Genomic DNA, 17,734 nt, shown 5'->3' with positions numbered 1-17,734 from the left:
ATCCATTGGCTCCCATGGGCTTGATGATCATCTCCATAGAGAAGACCCCCATATCTTGATATCCAGACCTAGTCTAACAGCAACAGTTAAGAGGGATTATCTGTGCACTGAAGAGACTAGAGGCAGGGAGGCCAATTAGGAAGCCATTGCAATAGTGAGGGACAGAGGTGGGGAGCAGCTGGGGAGGCTCATGGGAGTAGAAAAAAGGGAGGGCTGAGAGAGATGCCCTGGAGGTAGAAATGACACTACTTAAAAACTGATTTAAATGTCTAGCTCTCTATTAAGCCTCAGTCGTCCATCGCCAATCTCCCATCTCAAACTGGAGTCCCATCAATACACCAAATTTACTTTCCATCAAATTTAACTCATTCGTTGATTTTTTCCAAAACACAAACCTCTTACCCCATTCTGTCTGACATCACACAGGACCCCTCATTCTCTGCGACCGAGAGGCCATCTTGTCTTATCACTTATTCTGCAATTAAGGAAAACAAAGATAGAAATATGGAGTCCCTTGCCCCAGAAGTTAATGGTGGATCCGACATTAGAACCCACAGAAGTAGTTTCCATATTTGTCTCTTCATTTATATAATAATTACTGTTTCCAGAGTACTAGGGATGGCCCTAGGAAAGCTGCCAAGACAAAATGCAATCTGACCTTTTGTCCAGCAAAGCTGGAAACTGAGGCCCCCAGAGGTGATGGGATCCAGAAGTCAAGGAAGTTGTAGGAAAGCTGAGACTGAAAGCCGAGTCTCTAAGTCTTGATCTAGGATCTTTACTACAATTCTTATTTAATTGTCGTTCGAGCTGTTTCTAAGATTCATTCTTTAATACTATCTTTTTTTTTTTCCCCTCAGAAAGTTAATCCTTCAGGCTCAATTTCTTTTCCTAGGCAATAGCAGACAGACACTCTTTGTGGCAGAGTAATGCATTGTAGCCGTTAGCAAGTTGTCTCACTGTGATGCTCTAGTTGCGGTTGTTAAATCCTTAGTATATTCACAGTGGGGTGGAGACTCTTATGTCCATTCCCTGTTAGGTGGTAATCCTGCAGCCACGTCAAGGAAGAAGGATGGCACTGGCCATGGCTCTCAGATCCTGAAGGTACAGCAGAGCCAGTGTAGTTTCAGACAAACTCCAAAGGCCCTTCCTTCCTTGAGTGCAAGGGCTACGTCCCACGCCAAGCCTCAGTGCACTGAGATGATCCCCGATGTCTGTGTGGAGTTTGTGAGGCAATAAGGCATTTTGTGGCTTGCTTCCTTTCCTTTTGTAGAGTAAAAACCCTGATATCTGATATGTATTGTGCATCCCTCCTTTCACAACCTGTCACTTGTAGATTTGGGGATGAGATGATTGACCAAGAAACAGACAGTCAGGCCCATGATTGGTCTCTCTGGACCCCATGTAGCCACCCTGGGCCATGCGGGGAGCAGGTATCTCAGGAATAGGATGCACAACAAGGCTTCTCCCAGCAGCCCCAGACATGACCTTGCCAATGACTATTATTTTCAGACGGTCACAGTTGATAAAGGTCTCAGGGATCATCCAGCTCAACCCATCAGCCTCCAAAGGCTCTCCATCCTATCCACCACCCTCTGTCATCCCTTCCCCAACAGTTCCAGAAGAAGCAGCCTCTGCAAAACCCATTAAGGAACACTGTGTAGGTCCCACTTTGAACTGATTTCTCTTAAAGACGTGTTAGAAAGACATGAGAACCATGAAACCTGGAAGGAAGCGTACTCATTTGCTAAAACACGAACCAACGCCAATACAAGTGGCACTCTTTCCCCCCAAAACAAACTATGCCAAAAGTTTTTTGTTTTTTTTTTCTGAACAAAACCAAAGCAGAATTCTTGATAATCCCACAAACACCCTGGAATGAACAAAGAACCTGGGAGCAGCTTTCAAAAGGGCAGATCTCAGGACTGTGACTGAATTCAGAGGCGACAGAGCTAGCCATTTCTCCTTTTTAGGACTGAGCTTCGTAATACATCAAAGAGGGAGTTGGACGAGATTTCTGAGGGCCTTTCCAGTTCTAACATTCTAACAAGACAGGAACTTATAATGACAAGAAAACGAGAGTTTCTGAGTCAATGAATTGTTTAGGTGATCTTTAACCCCTTTTGTTTCAAACCAAACTCCCAAAAAGCTTGCTAAAAAGTATGTTTTCTTACTTCATTAAGTACAGCCCAGTGAACATAACTGAATTTTTATTCACTAAGTAAGGATTTTGCTAGTTCAGTCACCACTGCACAGCACCTTCAGTGGCAATCCAGAACCGGGAGGCTTTTCACAAAGTTCAGGGGTATTCGAACACATGAAAATAATATATTTATCAAGAAAATTAGGAGGCTGAAGGGTAATTCAATCTATGAATATATGCTATGTTATTCAAGAACCTCTTATCTTTGCTCGAAATTTCCTTTAGCATTGTGTTTCTTGCAGTCAGGATTGATAGACTGATAGAGAAATATGGATCATTACTCAATCCGAACTCTCAGCTGAGCTGTCCCTTTTCTTTCAGTATCCATGTCTTCTCACTGGATTATAACATTATGCCTCCAAACTTCTCTCATTGCCAGAAGGCAGTCTTGTTCCAATTATTTTTTTCTTCCATTTTCCTAAACAGTTAAATTCTGCTGGCATTTATTAGTGTCAGAACACACACAACGTTTGTCAATTAAGTTCACCATCTTGTATTGACGCAGCCCCAAAACAGTCACAATAGTAACAGCAAAGATCACTAATCACAGACCACCAAAACAGGCACAATAATAAGTAGAAAGTTTGAAATATTGTGAGAATCACCAAAGTGTGATGCACACAGAAGACACAATAGGAACACAAGATGTTGAGGAAGCAGTACTGAAACACTTACTCAACACGAAGTTATCACAAGTTGATTTAAAAAAAGTTATCTGTGAAGTACAATACGGTAAAGTGTAATAAAACAAAGTATGTTTGCAAGAGGGAAAAGAAAAAGGCTTAGGGATGTTGGAGCCATCTACATTTGTGGGGAGGAAGGAAGAAGAGCCAGAGAAAGGTCAAAGAGCAGAATCCAGATGTGATCCCAGACAGCTGTGTCCCTTCCTCTTCCCATTGAAGAACAGGCCCATAGGTATTCCTGAACTCCAGGTGGTCAGACATCCTTCCTTCCACCCCTCAGTTACTTACTAGGGGTCTTCTGCTCCTTCACAACTTTCTCTTTGCTTTTGAAATCCTTCTCTTAAAAAAAAAAGAAGTTTCCTTCTGTATGATAACCTAGAAAAAGGACTTTTCAAGGGCCTTTCCCTTCTTTTCCAGGAGGCAGACCTTGGAGTAGGGCCATTGATATGTCACTATGGCAGAAAGTCAGACACTGTGGGTCCTGGTAACTCTTTCCAGCTCTCCATTTTTTCTGCAGGGAAAATTCTCAGACCTTTGTCATTGCTGGTGGTGGGAGGTGGAGAAGTAAACTAGTCTTTATAACAATTGTTCAGTGAAGGTAAAGGGGACTGTTTTGGAATTATGTGAATAAAGCAACCAAAATCTCCCTATCTTTTGACCCAGAGATTCTACTACTAGGCTTATACACCAAGGAGAGCCCATATTTATAGAAGCAATTTTTGTAATAGCAAAGAATTGGAAACACCTACCAAGTAGGGAATGACTAAATAAATAATGGGACACGACTGCAAAGGGAAATTACTGTGCTAAAAGAAATGGCGTATGTGCTGAACGCAGAACAGCTAGTGGGGCAAAATCTCTAAGAACCGATGCAGAGGGAAGTACGCAGACAGCAGAGCCAACAACTCCCAGAATATAAACAGAGAGACCCACCGTGAAGAAAGAGCAAGTCAGTGTTTAGGGTTATAAAATGCTCAAAGGAAGACATGAGAGATCATATTCCTTCCCATCCCTCTGGAGAGGTGGAAGTGTTACCCATGGGGCACATTTTCAGACTTTTTCTATGTATTTACCAGTTATGTAGATTTTTTTTTCTTCTTTTGTCTTTAAAAATACTAGGCATTACATGGAATAGCTCCCTGGGTAGAAAAAGAGGGGAAAGGGGGAAGGGGAAATATTTTATTTATAAATAAAGAGGGGAAGGGGAAATATTTTATTTATAAATAAATAAAAGAGGAGAATGGGGAAGGGATGGAAAAACAAAAAATATCAATTAACATATGAAAGTTATTTTTAAAAGAAAGTGAATCAGCCGAATATAGAGAGCCTCTAACTATGAGCAAAACATGGATGCGTGGAAGCATCTATCACTGAAAAGTACTTTGTAGGCTTTGAAATGTTATGTGCATGGAGCTATTATTTTAGTATTGTGCTACGGTGCCAAAAAATAAATGATAATTTAAGGTGCCATAAATTGTTAATAAGATTTTTCTCTAACTGATAGATTAGAAAAACAAAGCCAGGAAACATTAAAGCTTCAGTTTGCTCTCGGATTGTTCCCGGTGGTTTTAATTATCGAGACAATATGGTGCAATTCAGAGCACTGATCTCAGAGCCAAGAGATCTGGATTCAAGTTTCAGTAACTGTCTCCTTAAGCAGCTTTCTCAATCTCTGTTTCTTCATCTGTGAAATGGGGATATTTTCTTTGACTGCCTAAGAGAGCGTATGAAGCCCAAGTAAAATAATGTCCGTACAGAGGTCCATTGACGTGAGCTGCCTTTCTGGTTGTTACAATCCTTATGATCAATGTGCTTCTCCTCCTTCGTTGCAGTTGTGTGTAATACTGGAACCAATGCAAGAACTGATGTCGAGACATAAAACTTACAATCTCAGCCCCCGGGACTGCCTGAAGACCTGCTTGTTCCAGAAGTGGCAGCGCATGGTGGCCCCGCCAGGTACCTTCTCTTCCTTCCTCTGTGTGCCTGTGCGGACCTCAGTGCGGGTGAATGCATGGAGAAAGCATGGGGGCTAGTTTGACTTCCCTTACAAAAGCACGGTGTCCCTGCTTTCTCAGACCTGTTTTTGATCTCTGAATTAATAATAGAATTTTAGAGTTTCACACGACTTGTGTGGTAGACTATTCAATTGTTCCAATCATGTCCAACTCTCCATGGCCCCAGTTGGCTTTCTTGGCAAGGACACTGGAGTGGTTGGCCATTTCTCCAGCTCATTTTACAGTTCAGGAAACTGAGGCAAACAGAGTGAAGTGACTTGTTCAGGTCATACAGCTAGCATGTATCAGAGCAGATTTGAACTCAGGGAGATGAGGCTTCCTGACTCCAAGCCCAGCACCGTACCCACCGCCCCTTCTAGCTGCCTCTAGACAATACCTTAGAGATTAAAAGAAGATTATAGAAGAGGAAAAAGACTCAGAAGTCCTAACCCCCAACAGTCACCCAGCAAGTAACAGAGCCAAGATGAGACCTCCTAAGCTGGCCTTTGAGCATACCTGTACCCTAGTTAAAAAAATAAAAGAAAAAAAGAAAGAACCGAAGGATTTACAGTAAGTTAGACTTGCCCTATTTGTTAATGTCACGGAAGGCAGCTTAGCCATGCATTTTCCAACGCTTTCTTTCCCCAACTTTCACCAGGACGCAGGTTAGACTGCAGAATCCCCTGCTGGGGTTTTGAAATTATATTCCACATCATCATTATTATATTTCACATCATCATTAATTGTCCTCCTATCTTACATTTTTACTTCCAGGCATGGGTTGAGCCTCATTGATCACAAAAGCAAAACATATCCATTCACCAAAAATTGTTTTTATAAAAAGTAATTATTATCATGAGGCGCCCTGCCTTCTGATTCCTGAAATATGATGGTCTAAGGCCTGAAGGGAAGGCAAAGGGTCTTACATAAAATTAATATGGGGAGTTTAAACAAGTACATAGTTAGAAAATAGGAGAAATAGAGAAATTAACAGTCTCATGTAAGCTCATTTTAATGCTGATCTTGGGGGAATGTTGGATTTTTAGAAATACGTTTTGATGTCATTAAATGAATCTGAATGTACCCTTTTCAGTATTATCTGTGGCATTTTATATATTCATTGGACCCTACGGTTCTCAAAGTGCATTCACAGAGATCAGCTTATTTGAGTTTGTGAATAGTCTTGGGAAATAGGCAGAGGAGGCTACTAGTCCTGTTTTACAATTGAGGAAACTGAGACTTGGAAACATTAAAGTGATTGGCCCAAATAATAAGAGCAGAGCAGTTCTATGAGCCACGACTCCTAACTTCTAAGCCCGGGTGCTTTCCTCCGTACTAGATTCTCAATCACAATGTGCAAAATAATTATAAAAACTCAGAGGAAAGGAGACTGGGCAGACCAGAGAGAAGATTCAAAAAATGCATAAAATTGGGGGGAGATGAGGAACTTGAATATCAGTCACCTAGAATCCTATGCAGTTATGGGTACAGAAACAGAACGTATCCAGCTTTGAGGAACAAATATACATTCTTGCCTCCATCACCAGGAGTGAACTTTTCAACCTCCCACCCTTTACTTCATTTACTCCTACCTGAAATATGGACGTGGTAATAACTCCACCTATCTTCCCTCAGAAAATGGCACCCTTAAGCATATGTTTTAAATTACATCACAGAGGAAGTTTGATAGATTTTTGAATACTTTGGAGAAAGCGTACATAGCTACCAGTGATCCTCAGTCCTAAAAATCCTCATGAGTTAAATAAACTTTCATCTGATCCTAATAAAGAATACTCCATCATTTACCCAACAGCATTAGGGCCGAGGTCTTAGGAGAATTTTCAAAGACCTGGTCCATAGTTCTAGCAAAGAAGGGGCTGGAAAGAACCTTTTTGTGGTTTCTTGTTTAGTTATTTTTCCTGTTGTGTTCAAGTCTTCATGCCCTCTTCTGGGGTTTGCTTGGCAAAGACACTGGAAGATTTGCCATTTCTTTTTTTACCTCATTTTCCAGATGAGGAGACTTGAGACAAAGTTAAGTGACTTTCCCAGAGTCACGCTCTCGTAGGTGTCTGAGGCCAGATTTGAATGTAGGTTTTCTGACTCCAGACCTGGCACTCCATCCATTGTGTCAGGAGGAAGAACCTTAGAGATCATCTACTCTAATTCCCATCAAGTGTAAGAGAGAAAGTGATTTGACTGTGATCCCATAGCTACTCTATAACCTAATTGGGATGGGAGCCAGGTGCTCTGGCTCCAAATACAACACGTCTATACCAGGATGCCTTTTGCTGCTGATCTGAGTTTGGTCTAGAACCACAAATTCGAATGAACATTTGAATCCAATGCAATGAGCTTTTTTTTGTTTCCCATCTATAGACCAGGTTTGACTAGATGGCCTCCGAGGTCCCATCTAGCTCAATGATCCTAAAAGGGAAATCTTTCCCTTTGGAGAGTATTTAATCCACTCTGCCCATCTAGCCAAAGAGCTTCTTACTGGCACAATATTGCTCTCTGATCCCAATTCTGTGCTGCTCCCCTGGATTGCTGGGCAAGTGCTCTTTCACCCTGTTTGGAGGCTGCTCATTAATTCAATATATATTTGTTTCATACCCACTGATTTGAATCCAGGTTTTCTGACTCCAGACCTGGCACTCCATCCCTTGTTCTAGGTGCTAGTCAAGGGGTACAAAGAACGAATATGTAATAACACAGCCATTGAGTCTGATCAGTTACTCCAAAAACTGGACTTTGTTCAGGATTGCAAATTCATTCTAAATGACACAAATTGAAATGAAATGAGAAAATAAGCAAGACCCTTTCCTTTAAAGAATACGTATGATCTAGCAAGCGCTTGTAAGGTTTATTTCTGTATAGAAAATGCTATTATGCCGGTGCCTTTCATTATCAAGTCAACTATGTTCTCACCAAAAACAAACAAAAAATCATTCAATAAACTAAGTTAAAACCTTCAGAGAAGGGATAATGATAATGGTGATCATATTCATGAGAATAACTAGCATTTATGTAGAGCTTTAAAGTTCTCAAAGGGCTCGACACTTATGATTGATTTCATTTGGGCTTCATGACAATCCTGGGAGATTCATCCTAATAATATCCTTGTTCCCATCGTAGAAATGAAGAAACTGAGGGTCTCGGAGAGTTGCGGTCTTGCCTATGATTACCCAACTAATAAATGATAATGAGCATTGGTAGGCTCGTACTTTGCTGGGTAATAGAGTAATATCCCTGAATATTATTCCTGAATATTATTTTCAAAAATGTATGGTGCTATCATGACTCCAGAATCAATTCATTGATCCTCAAACTTACAAACTTATTCTTTTCTTGGGGGCCTCTGGACATTGCCTTCAGAGCTGCCAGAACTAGATGCCTCCTCCACCTCTTTTAATTTGAGTCAGAGGTTCTAAGCTTTTTTCCCCTTTTATTTGTATCATTTTTTTGGTATTACAGTAAAGGCTACAGGTTTGAAGAATAATTTTTAAAATCACAATTGAAGAAAATGCTAAATTTTAGATAAAAAATTAGTAAAAATAGAAAGTTAAGATTTTTTTTTAAGTTTTTCCATTCAATTTCACAGACTTTCTACAATCTTTATCAAAGACCCCACATTAAGAATTTTTGTTTTAAACCTAGTATTTTCACTTTTGTTATGGTTGTTTGCTTGCATTTTATTTTCTTTCTCTTTTTTTTTCCTTTTTGATCTAGTTTTTCTTGTGCAGCATGATAACTGTGGAAATATGTATAAAAGAATTGTTTAAAATATATTGGATTACTTGCCATCTAGGGAAGAAGGAAAGGAGGGAGAAGAAAATTAGGAACACAAAGTTTTGCAAGGGTTAATATTGCAAACTATGCATATGTTTTGAAAGTCAGCTTTTCTAAAAAAGGAGAAATAAAGTAAAAAAAAAAAAAAGAAATCCAAAAATAAATAAAGCAGAAATAAACTAATTTGCAAGAATTTTTTTTAAATTGGTTTTATACATATTTAATTACGTATCTCCAACACGCAATAGAGTTGAGTTGCAATATCACACATTCCCAGTAGGTGACACTGGCAAACACATTAATGGAGGCCCCAACCTCAGAGTTTCTTAAGTTTAGGGTATCAGATCTTCTGGCCCATTCTTCAGAACTCTAACTGGGACACTGGGTGAGGTGTTCCTCCCTGATCTGTAGGAGAACATTCTGGGATAAGCTGCCCTGTGAGGGGTTGGGTTGGAGAACTCCCCAAGGAGCTTGGGATGCTTCAGAACTGACTCTCTTCTCCCCTGTCCCGTACTGTAGCAGAACCCACAAGGCAGCCAACCACCAAACGGAGAAAAAGGAAAAACTCCACGAGTAGCACTTCCAACAGTAGCGCTGGGAACAATGCCAACAGCACCAGCAGCAAGAAAAAAACGCCTGCTGCCAACCTGAGCTTGTCAAGTCAGGTACCTGTAAGTCTCACCTTCCTTTTAGGCCTGAAGTCTCTGTCTGTCCTTCCTCCTCACAGAAGATAAGAGCTCAAGGCTGTAACAGAAGCACATGGAGAGGGGGGGAAGGGGAGGGTCTGGGGAGGAGCAATTGCCTTTGGGTAGTCTTGCTGAGAAACTAGGAAAAAAATCTATGTGGCGGAGATTTGAATTAAGATTCAAAAGCAGATGAGCTGCTTCTAGGGTTTAGATATTGTCACTTACTGATGGCAGGGTGCCGACGAGGGCTACAGACTCTGATCACTAAAGGAAAAGGTCCCTGAGCCAAAGGAGCCATAACTCTCAGCTCTCTGGTGCCGTCCTGTCACTGGGCTCATGCAGGGAAGCGGAGGGCAGGGAAAGGAAGCTCTCCTTTTTTAAGATTCAGGTAAAACTTGAAAGGAAAGAAGAAGGTATTATGGATGTTAAGGAATGGCCTGGGCTGATTTTTGACTGCCCTTGCTCCCCCCCCCCTTTTTTTAAGGGAGTTTTCCAATCCAGGCAGGAGAATGTGGTCCCAACTGTTCAGTTGTCTCGGTCTTCTGTTTCCTGTCTGGGACCTGGCAAAGAAAAAAGCCATTGGTTTGGAAAGGGGCTTTGCGAATGTCAGTGACTTCTCACGCCAAGGGACTGGGCCAGCTAGAGGCAGCCTGATGTGGTCTGGAACCGCTCCATTCTTCTTCGTATTTCTTGCTGTTTCTTCCAAAACTCTGCCCTTTGTCATGTATCCTGACTAGTTTCTTTCCCTGATATTTTGACCCTGGTATTCTCTTCTGTCCCCTTATTATGTCCCTCTTTCCCCCAGCTCTTTACGGCCTTCACCCTTTCCTTCTGTTGTCACATCACCCCTTCACCAACTGTTTTACTCTGTCTCCCAGGGTCTTTCTTGGTGCCTCGTGGATATCCTCTATCCATCGAATCTTCCGATCCTGTCCTTCTCTGTGATTAAGCTCTGACTGGCTCCCTTCCTTGGATTTCAGTTATTTTCTCTTGTGTGTGTTACCTTCTCCATTGGTGTCCTGATCCTTTTCCATCTCTCTCCCAACTAGTGATGGACTGACGAGTGCAGAAATTAAAAAACAACAACAACAACAACAAAGATTTTCTACTTCCTCCCAGATTTTCTCTTCCAGTTCTGCCTTTCCTTCTTCTCAGATTCCTTTCCCTACCACTCTCTAGCCTTGTCTCTATTCAGATGGGAAGCTCCTACTGCCACTTTGGGCCCAGTGCTCTGTCCTGTAGGGGAAAGAGGCTATTTCTACTCTGAGCCACCCAATCTAGCATTGGCCATTCGGGGAACAGCCCGACAACCGTACAAAGTGTTAATTTGCTTTCCCTGGCTATTCCAGGGCAAAGACTTCTGAAAATGATGATTCCCAAGCAATGTCATAGGGTTCTTCCATTGGAATACCCATGAGCCCCTAAGAATCAAAAGGGCTGACAAAGCACTGTCACTAGACCAGAACACACCTGCAGATTTGCTCTTGCAATGTCAGACAGGTGGGCTCTCCTTTGACCAGGAAAAAATGTGTATATGAACTATGTATAAGACCTGGGCTTACAAAGGGATGAGATCCCAATATTTTAAGTTGAAATAAAATAAGCCTGTTCATGTAATCATAGAATCTGAAAATGAAGCTTGAGGATTATTTTACTTCCTATCCCCATCAGACAGGTGCCAAATGGGGACACACAGAAGAGAAAAGACACAGAGCTAGGGAGGGATGGAGGCGGGCTTAGACCCCCAACCCCACCAATTCAATGTCAGGTGTTTGAGTATAGCCACTGGTAGCACAAGGTGCCTTTTGGGCCGTGGCGTGAGCCCAGTAGCAGGGAGAGAACTCTCCAGTGGTCACAGAAGTTCTGGGCAGATTTCGGCTGACCTAGCCTATGAATGGTGCAGATTGGAGAGTTCGTGGGACTTGATCTCATGACCAAACCCACCACTATATTACGGTGTTTTGCCATGAGACACAGCAATGCTACCAGAGGCCATGGCCAGCCACTCCCTTATGGTGTTTTGTTTTTCCTTGACCACAATATAATGACCAGACATGTTTTTACAAGAGAGAGAGAAAAGAGTACTCAAGAATGTGCTACTGGGAGCAGACGGGTGGTCTCGCAGTAGCAATGGGCACTCCCCGATGAAAGACTAGGGTTTAATACTTGGATTCTGCTTCTCACTCCATGAGCAGGAGCTAGGAGCACTCCAGAGCTGCAGCCTCAACCCTGGGAGGGATGGAGCCCTGTGTCATTCACCCGCAGTGACCCCTTCGGTCCAATTTAAGGAGAAGCATTGAGGGGCTCTTAGAGGAGTCACTTCCAGTCCTCCTCAGAGGTTGGTGGCCATTGCTCGGGGATTAGTGAGAAGAGATTAAATGGGAATTCATTTGGTGGTACCTCAGGACTCCAGCGGAGGAGCAGAGGGCCACCCTTTGGGGACGTGAGGGGGTATGTGTTTGCACCCAGAGGGATTATTATTGCCTTTTACACTATATGGAAGAAAGTTGAAATGTCAAGCCTATGCCCTATTGGTAATAATGTGATTTTTTTTGAAGTGTTAAAGTGATACATCTCCCCAATACATTCAAACTTCCATTGTAGACTGAGAAGTAAAATTATTATTACTAGTATTTATTCTTTACACACAACCACTACATATCCAAAGTATATAAGGATACCTCTAGGCCAGCGTAGATAGTAGGCAAAGAGCTGATTTCAGAGCCAGGAAGTCGCAGGTTGATATTCTGCCTTCCTCCTATTCTGGTTGTGTGATCCTAGACAGATCACCTAAATTCCCAGAACCCCAGAGTTAAGACAAAGCCACAGGAAAACTGCTAAACTACATGGGTACAGGAGGGATTTCTCATCAACGATTCTCTTTATTGATGATATCGTGGGTCTGTTTCACACAAAAGTTATAGAGAAACCAAAATGAACTAAGTTTCTGTGTGTACATCAAATCTTTTCAATGTTTCGGAGATCCATGATTTCACCAATGCAGAGTGTAATCTCTCTCCACCTTAGCAAATAGTCTTGGTGACTTGTAAGCGCTTCTGGGGACCGGCCTCTTGAATCTCAACTCGTGGTCTTCAGAGCACAGAAATTGCAGCGGCCTGGGGCTCTTCTAGTTCAGTAAGACCTGCCTGACTTTGGCCTTAACTGCTCTGGTTATTGGAAGAAAGAAGGCATCAGAATTTAATATGTCTATATTAAGTATGTATGTACCTAAAAAATTAATAGCAGTAGAAAATCAAGATAGAAAGATATAGATTAGCTACAGACATATAAATCATATAGAGACGGATATAGATGATACAATACATAGATTAGCTATATCTATGTAAATAACTACAGATGTTTCTTGTAGAGCTGCATATGAGATATATACATCCTCCATGCAACCTCTTCTAGATCTCTTCTCTAGATTCACATGAAAAGTAAAACAAATTTGGTGTCTTTGAGCCTTTCAGGATTATTAACGCTTTCACAGCATTCACTAGTTTTCCTACTGGGGCATCTTGCCTATCAGCTCCAACACTGACCAGCTTACTTCACGTGTGTTCTTAGCATGTTTCAAGTGATTCAAACATCTCTAGAGCACCTTTCTTTAGCAACCATTGCTTTGGACTAGCACACAGTCTGTGTTTGAGAATTTCCTCCCTACCCCTAATTTGCCTGCTTTTTCCGAATTTCGTCCCTGATTTCCTGATCATCCTCATTTCTTCAGTTCCCAGCCCTCAGCATCTCCCCTTCAACTGATTAATTCAGGTGCAATAGAGGTTTACAAAATCTATTTATAATCCAATTGATAATAAAATTATGATAGTAATAGTAATAATAGCTAGCCTTTATATAGTACCTTAATGTTCACATTCAAACCTGCTCACATGCAAGAGTTTCAGAGAGATCTGAGTACATCACAATATAAAAGTTGGCTATCATCATCCTCTAGCCAGATCATCCATATTTTGTATACTTATCTTTGTTCTTAATCATAATGTCTTTTTCTGAATCTCCTGCACTTTGTTTTCCATACTGAACACCCATGACCCAACAGCAGCATCCAACCTAAATGAAGAACTTTCATCTCTCCCCTCAATGGCCCGAGGTGGCCAAACGGGGCCTGAAATTCCATCCCGTTAGGGTTGGGTGGATATTTTGCTCGCTGCTGTCTTAGGCTGGGCAGACTCTGGTTTAATTTGAAGCCCAACCAGCCCCCAAGGTCTCTGTCAAAGCCATCTCAGTTCTGGCTCATATTTGTAAAATCAATATTCACTTTGAAGTGCATATGTCGACATTAGATCAAATTCTGAGCCAGTATCACCATGCTTACCAAGCATAGACTCTAGTAGGGACCTTGGTGGAAGGTGATTTTTTTTTTGTACATCAGCATATGTTTAATCAATTTCTAAGAACTGCATCTGTTTAAGGAACACATTTCCAAAATCCGTTTGTATTTTCCCCGATTTCCCAAATATTTCAAGTTGAAGCTATAACACGGACTCTTACCTATTAGCTTTTGCTAAATAGTTTAGTGAAGCAAAGTAAATGTGTACAAAGAATTCTTTTTGTTTTAACAATACAGAAAGAAACATGGAGTTGTTTATTGTTAGGTTCTTACTAAGTGCTAATGAGATAAGAGCCTAACAGTTTATAGAATTCAGTTAAAAAAAAAAAAAAACCTTCTCTATCAAAAAGGGGCTATTGCAAGATTTGAATTTCGCTTTTAAAAAATAAAAAAAAAAAACCAAGATATTAATCCCAAACATTCTAGTTCCAGATTAGAAAGGAAAAACTTTGAAAATGAGTTTTTAGTGCCACTCAAAGAATGCATTCAATCTTGGGAGGAGAGAGGAGGATTCCAAGAAGTCATCGGGTTCATCTCCTGCTTTAGGCAGTATTCCACTTAAAGTATCCCCCAAAAGAAGAGAACGTGTTCTCCTTTTCAGAATCTCCTAGGGAAGAACGTCATTTGCCTCCCTCGGAAATCCAGATCTAATATTTCACAAAGCTTAACATCAGGCAATTCTCACTGCTGTGGCCTGCAAGCCGATCCCTCTTGTCCTGAATTTGGCGGATGCAGAGAATAGGGTCGCATCCTCGGCAGGCCGAGCCCTTCTCCTTTTGAGAGTTCCGTTGCTCACACTGTCTCCTAAGGGAGCTACAAGAGAGGATGCAGATGCCCCCATGTGTCCCTTCTCACGCCCACTGAAGCCCAGGCCCCTTGAAACAGGAAGGGGGCCTTCGGTCCGGCCAGGTTCTCGCCATCTTGGGAGATCTTCTGCGGGCGCCCTACGCGAGGTGGCTCTCCTATTTGCATGGAAGGACAATTTGTACTTAAAGGAGTGATTAGATGGATTCTTTCCCTCTTGCATGCTTCAGTTTTTGATGACTGCTAGCTTCATCAATGTAATTATAATTAGCGCTCTTCATCTTCCTTTTATGGTACCAGCTGGACAGATTGGTCCTCATACTGCACAGATTGGTGGCAGGGTTGCCTATGTGGGGATAGGTGACAGGCATCAGGAAATAACAGATGGTAAATTCAGGGCTTGTTGGCAATCAGCAGGTTTTTGCTAATGACTTAATTAGCTATGCAAATTGTCAAATCAGTGTGAACATTGTTTTTATCGAAAACTTTACCTAAATTAATTACCATAATTAAGTAGCAGAATGTCAAGTATATTGGTTGCATCAAAGGGCCTGGATGGCTAGGGAGAAGAGAGGCTGCCTTCAATAGAAATGCCTGGCATCCCCGGGATGGAGGAAGAGCGGTTCCATCCGGGTCTCGTGAATCTAGAGATTTGCAAGTTCTCCTTGTCTCCGAGCTGCGCTGGGAGAGTACAGAGCGTCCCTCGGCTCCCAAGCGCGAGTCCCAGACCTTAGCGAGGTTTACCATCCCGGCCCGAAGATCAGATAGGCTTTGGACAGTCTCCCGAGGACAGCCAGGTTCAGGATTTCTAATGGGTTGGTTGGAACATCCCTTAAAACGAGGGTTGACGGGGGCTCACGGTAGCTGCTGTGGGGTCCGATCCCGTGAAGTCCGAGCGTCGGGTGCTCGACGTCGGGACACGATTCCCTCATACAAGCCAGTGGTGGGCCACGGCCCTCTAGCGTAGCGCCCCGGCCCCCTCCCCGGCTTGCCGAGAGCGGTCCCCCTCTGTCTCCCCGCACTAACGCCTTGGCTGCCGTTCACAGGACGTGATGGTGGTGGGAGAGCCGACTCTGATGGGAGGAGAATTCGGGGACGAGGACGAAAGGCTCATCACCAGGTTGGAAAACACCCAGTACGACGCGGCCAACGGCATGGATGACGAGGAAGACTTCAACAACTCGCCGGCCCTGGGGAACAACAGCCCGTGGAGCAGCAAGCCCCCGGCCGCCCCAGAGACCAAATCGGAAAACCCGACCCCGCAGGCCTCCCAGTAGGCTCCCCTGCCCCTCATCCAGGCCGCGTTCTTCCGAGCATCCACTTATCAGACCGGGCGGGAGGGGGCGGGGGGCCTTCCACACAGATTTCTCTTTCTAACCTGCAGCTCTCTGGTTTGGGTTTGTTTTGTAACTGAGAGGATCGATTCTGGACTTGCTTCCACTGTCCCTTTCTTGGAGGCCGTCACCATGGCACGGATACTGGCACTGACCTCGATGCGAATAGTTGAAAGTGATCTAGCGCCTCCTGGCAAACCTTTAACAGTGTTTTCCGTTGAGTTTTTTTCTCATATCAGACGAAGGCCATATTGTCAAGAAGTCCTCAGTGCTCAGGAGCTCATTAATTATGCTCAACGTAATGACGGATGACTTTTTAATATTGTAAAATATTTTCTGCTTTTTGACTTGCACCTGAAAGTTTCTTGTTTCAGAAAGAAAGGGAAAAAAATCAGATTTTGCGAAGTAACTGAAATGTAACTTTCGTTCTTTTGTTACGTCTTCTCTCGTTGGTTAACCCTTGAAAGGATCCAGCAGTTTTAATTTCTGTCATCGCTCATGCTAATCACTAGGCCTTCAGTCATTCATGCAAGTGCTGAAACAAGAAATGTCTTTTTTTTTTTTCATCAAAGACATGAGAAATATTTTTATGTGGAGAAAGACACCCAGTCCTATGAGAGTTTATGCTTTGTAAAATTGCTGTTGATCCAAATATTTTCAAGCCATGTAATCCATTGATTTTGTGGGCCGTTTAATAAAATTGGAAACTTTGGTGTTTTTATTGTATCTGAGTTGGCTTTATTTCCTTTCATAGTATATTTCTTGTATGATATTTTTGTAAAGCCCTCAAAAGTTTTGGGTTCTTTTTTTGTTTGGGTCTTTTTCTTTGGGGGATCCCAGTGTATTTATGTGAAACTTTATAAGAGAACTAATTTTTTCATTTACATATTAATATGTTCAGCTACACATGTAAAGACACAGTGATTCAGTGTGTTATAATACAATGGTATTTTATGTATGCTTTGCCAATAAGTGTGCCAATAATAAACTGTGTTAACAATAAAAAGAAATGTGCTTTGACCTTTTGTCATGTCTGCCATAAAACGGGTTGGAGAACATTAAAGCGGGAAGCGGGCAGCGGGCGACGTGCCTCGTCTCCACAGCCTCCTTGTAGACCCTTCACAGGAGCCTTCACAGCTCTCTAGGTGGACACTTTCATTTTACAGTTGAGAAAAATAGGCCCATGGGGATTAAATAACATGGCAAGAAGCAAAAAGCAGAGCCGGGCCTTCTAACTCCCAAGCTAATATTCTTTCCACTGGATCCTACAACCGCCTTACATGAGCCCCTTTGTTTAGCAGATGAGAAAACAGACTTCAGCAGGTGATGCAGATTGCCCAAATTTGTTTAAGTGTAGAATCAGAACTAGAAGGAGGGTCTTCTGCTCCAAATCCACGTTCCGAGCAGAGTTTAAGCAATTGTGGGACCCAAATGGCGACATATATTCGAGTCTTTTTACCAAACATCACTTCTACCCTGTATGACTCGGGGATTCTTGTTCTGGGAGATTTCAGATGTCATGGCGTTCACACATGGAACATTTCCCCCTACTCCTGTTCCTCACTTTTTTCCAGCATGTGCTTCACTGTTTCAAAGCCGGGGGCATTTTATAATGCAGATCTGGGTGGGAGAGACATTTTGCACTTACGTGAACCCTCCCTACTTGTTCAGAAGCCAGTTTCTCCCAAATAAATAACAATGATAGGATGGGGGAGGAAGGGAGAGGGGATCATCCAAATGGATCTTCTCATAAGACCTTGCATCTTAGCATCCTCCAGGAAAGACGTAATACCTTCAATGCAAGGTCTGTGAACCTAGAAACATGGACCCAAGAGCTTTCAAGGAAAAGATCAATTTTGATGGGGAAAAATATCATGTTTGGACTAGCTTTCTGGA

General features: G+C 42.4%; 1 protein-coding gene across 9 annotated transcripts in view; it reads left to right on the top strand.

Moving 5' to 3' along the window:
- LDB2 (LIM domain binding 2) overlaps nt 1-16,848 on the top strand; it is a 348,559-nt gene extending 331,711 nt beyond the window's left edge. The window contains exons 6-9 of one of the 9 annotated variants that reach the window (XM_074275419.1): nt 4,716-4,839; nt 9,183-9,334; nt 11,545-11,687; nt 15,551-16,848. In XM_074275419.1, coding sequence (XP_074131520.1) covers nt 4,716-4,839; nt 9,183-9,334; nt 11,545-11,649 — 381 coding nt within the window. In that variant the 3' untranslated portion in view covers nt 11,650-11,687; nt 15,551-16,848. Of the gene's footprint in view, nt 1-4,715; nt 4,840-9,182; nt 9,370-11,061; nt 11,105-11,541; nt 11,688-15,550 lie in introns of those variants that run through there. The other 8 variants (XM_074275417.1, XM_074275415.1, XM_074275416.1 and 5 more) reach the window with 8 other exon arrangements.
- The last annotated feature ends 886 nt before the right edge of the window (nt 16,849-17,734 follow it).

Source organism: Sminthopsis crassicaudata, chromosome 6, assembly GCF_048593235.1.
Source record: "Sminthopsis crassicaudata isolate SCR6 chromosome 6, ASM4859323v1, whole genome shotgun sequence".
Lineage (NCBI taxonomy): Eukaryota > Metazoa > Chordata > Mammalia > Dasyuromorphia > Dasyuridae > Sminthopsis > Sminthopsis crassicaudata.
The sequence above is the reverse complement of the archived record's forward strand: the minus strand, read 5'-3'. Positions and strand labels throughout refer to the sequence as shown.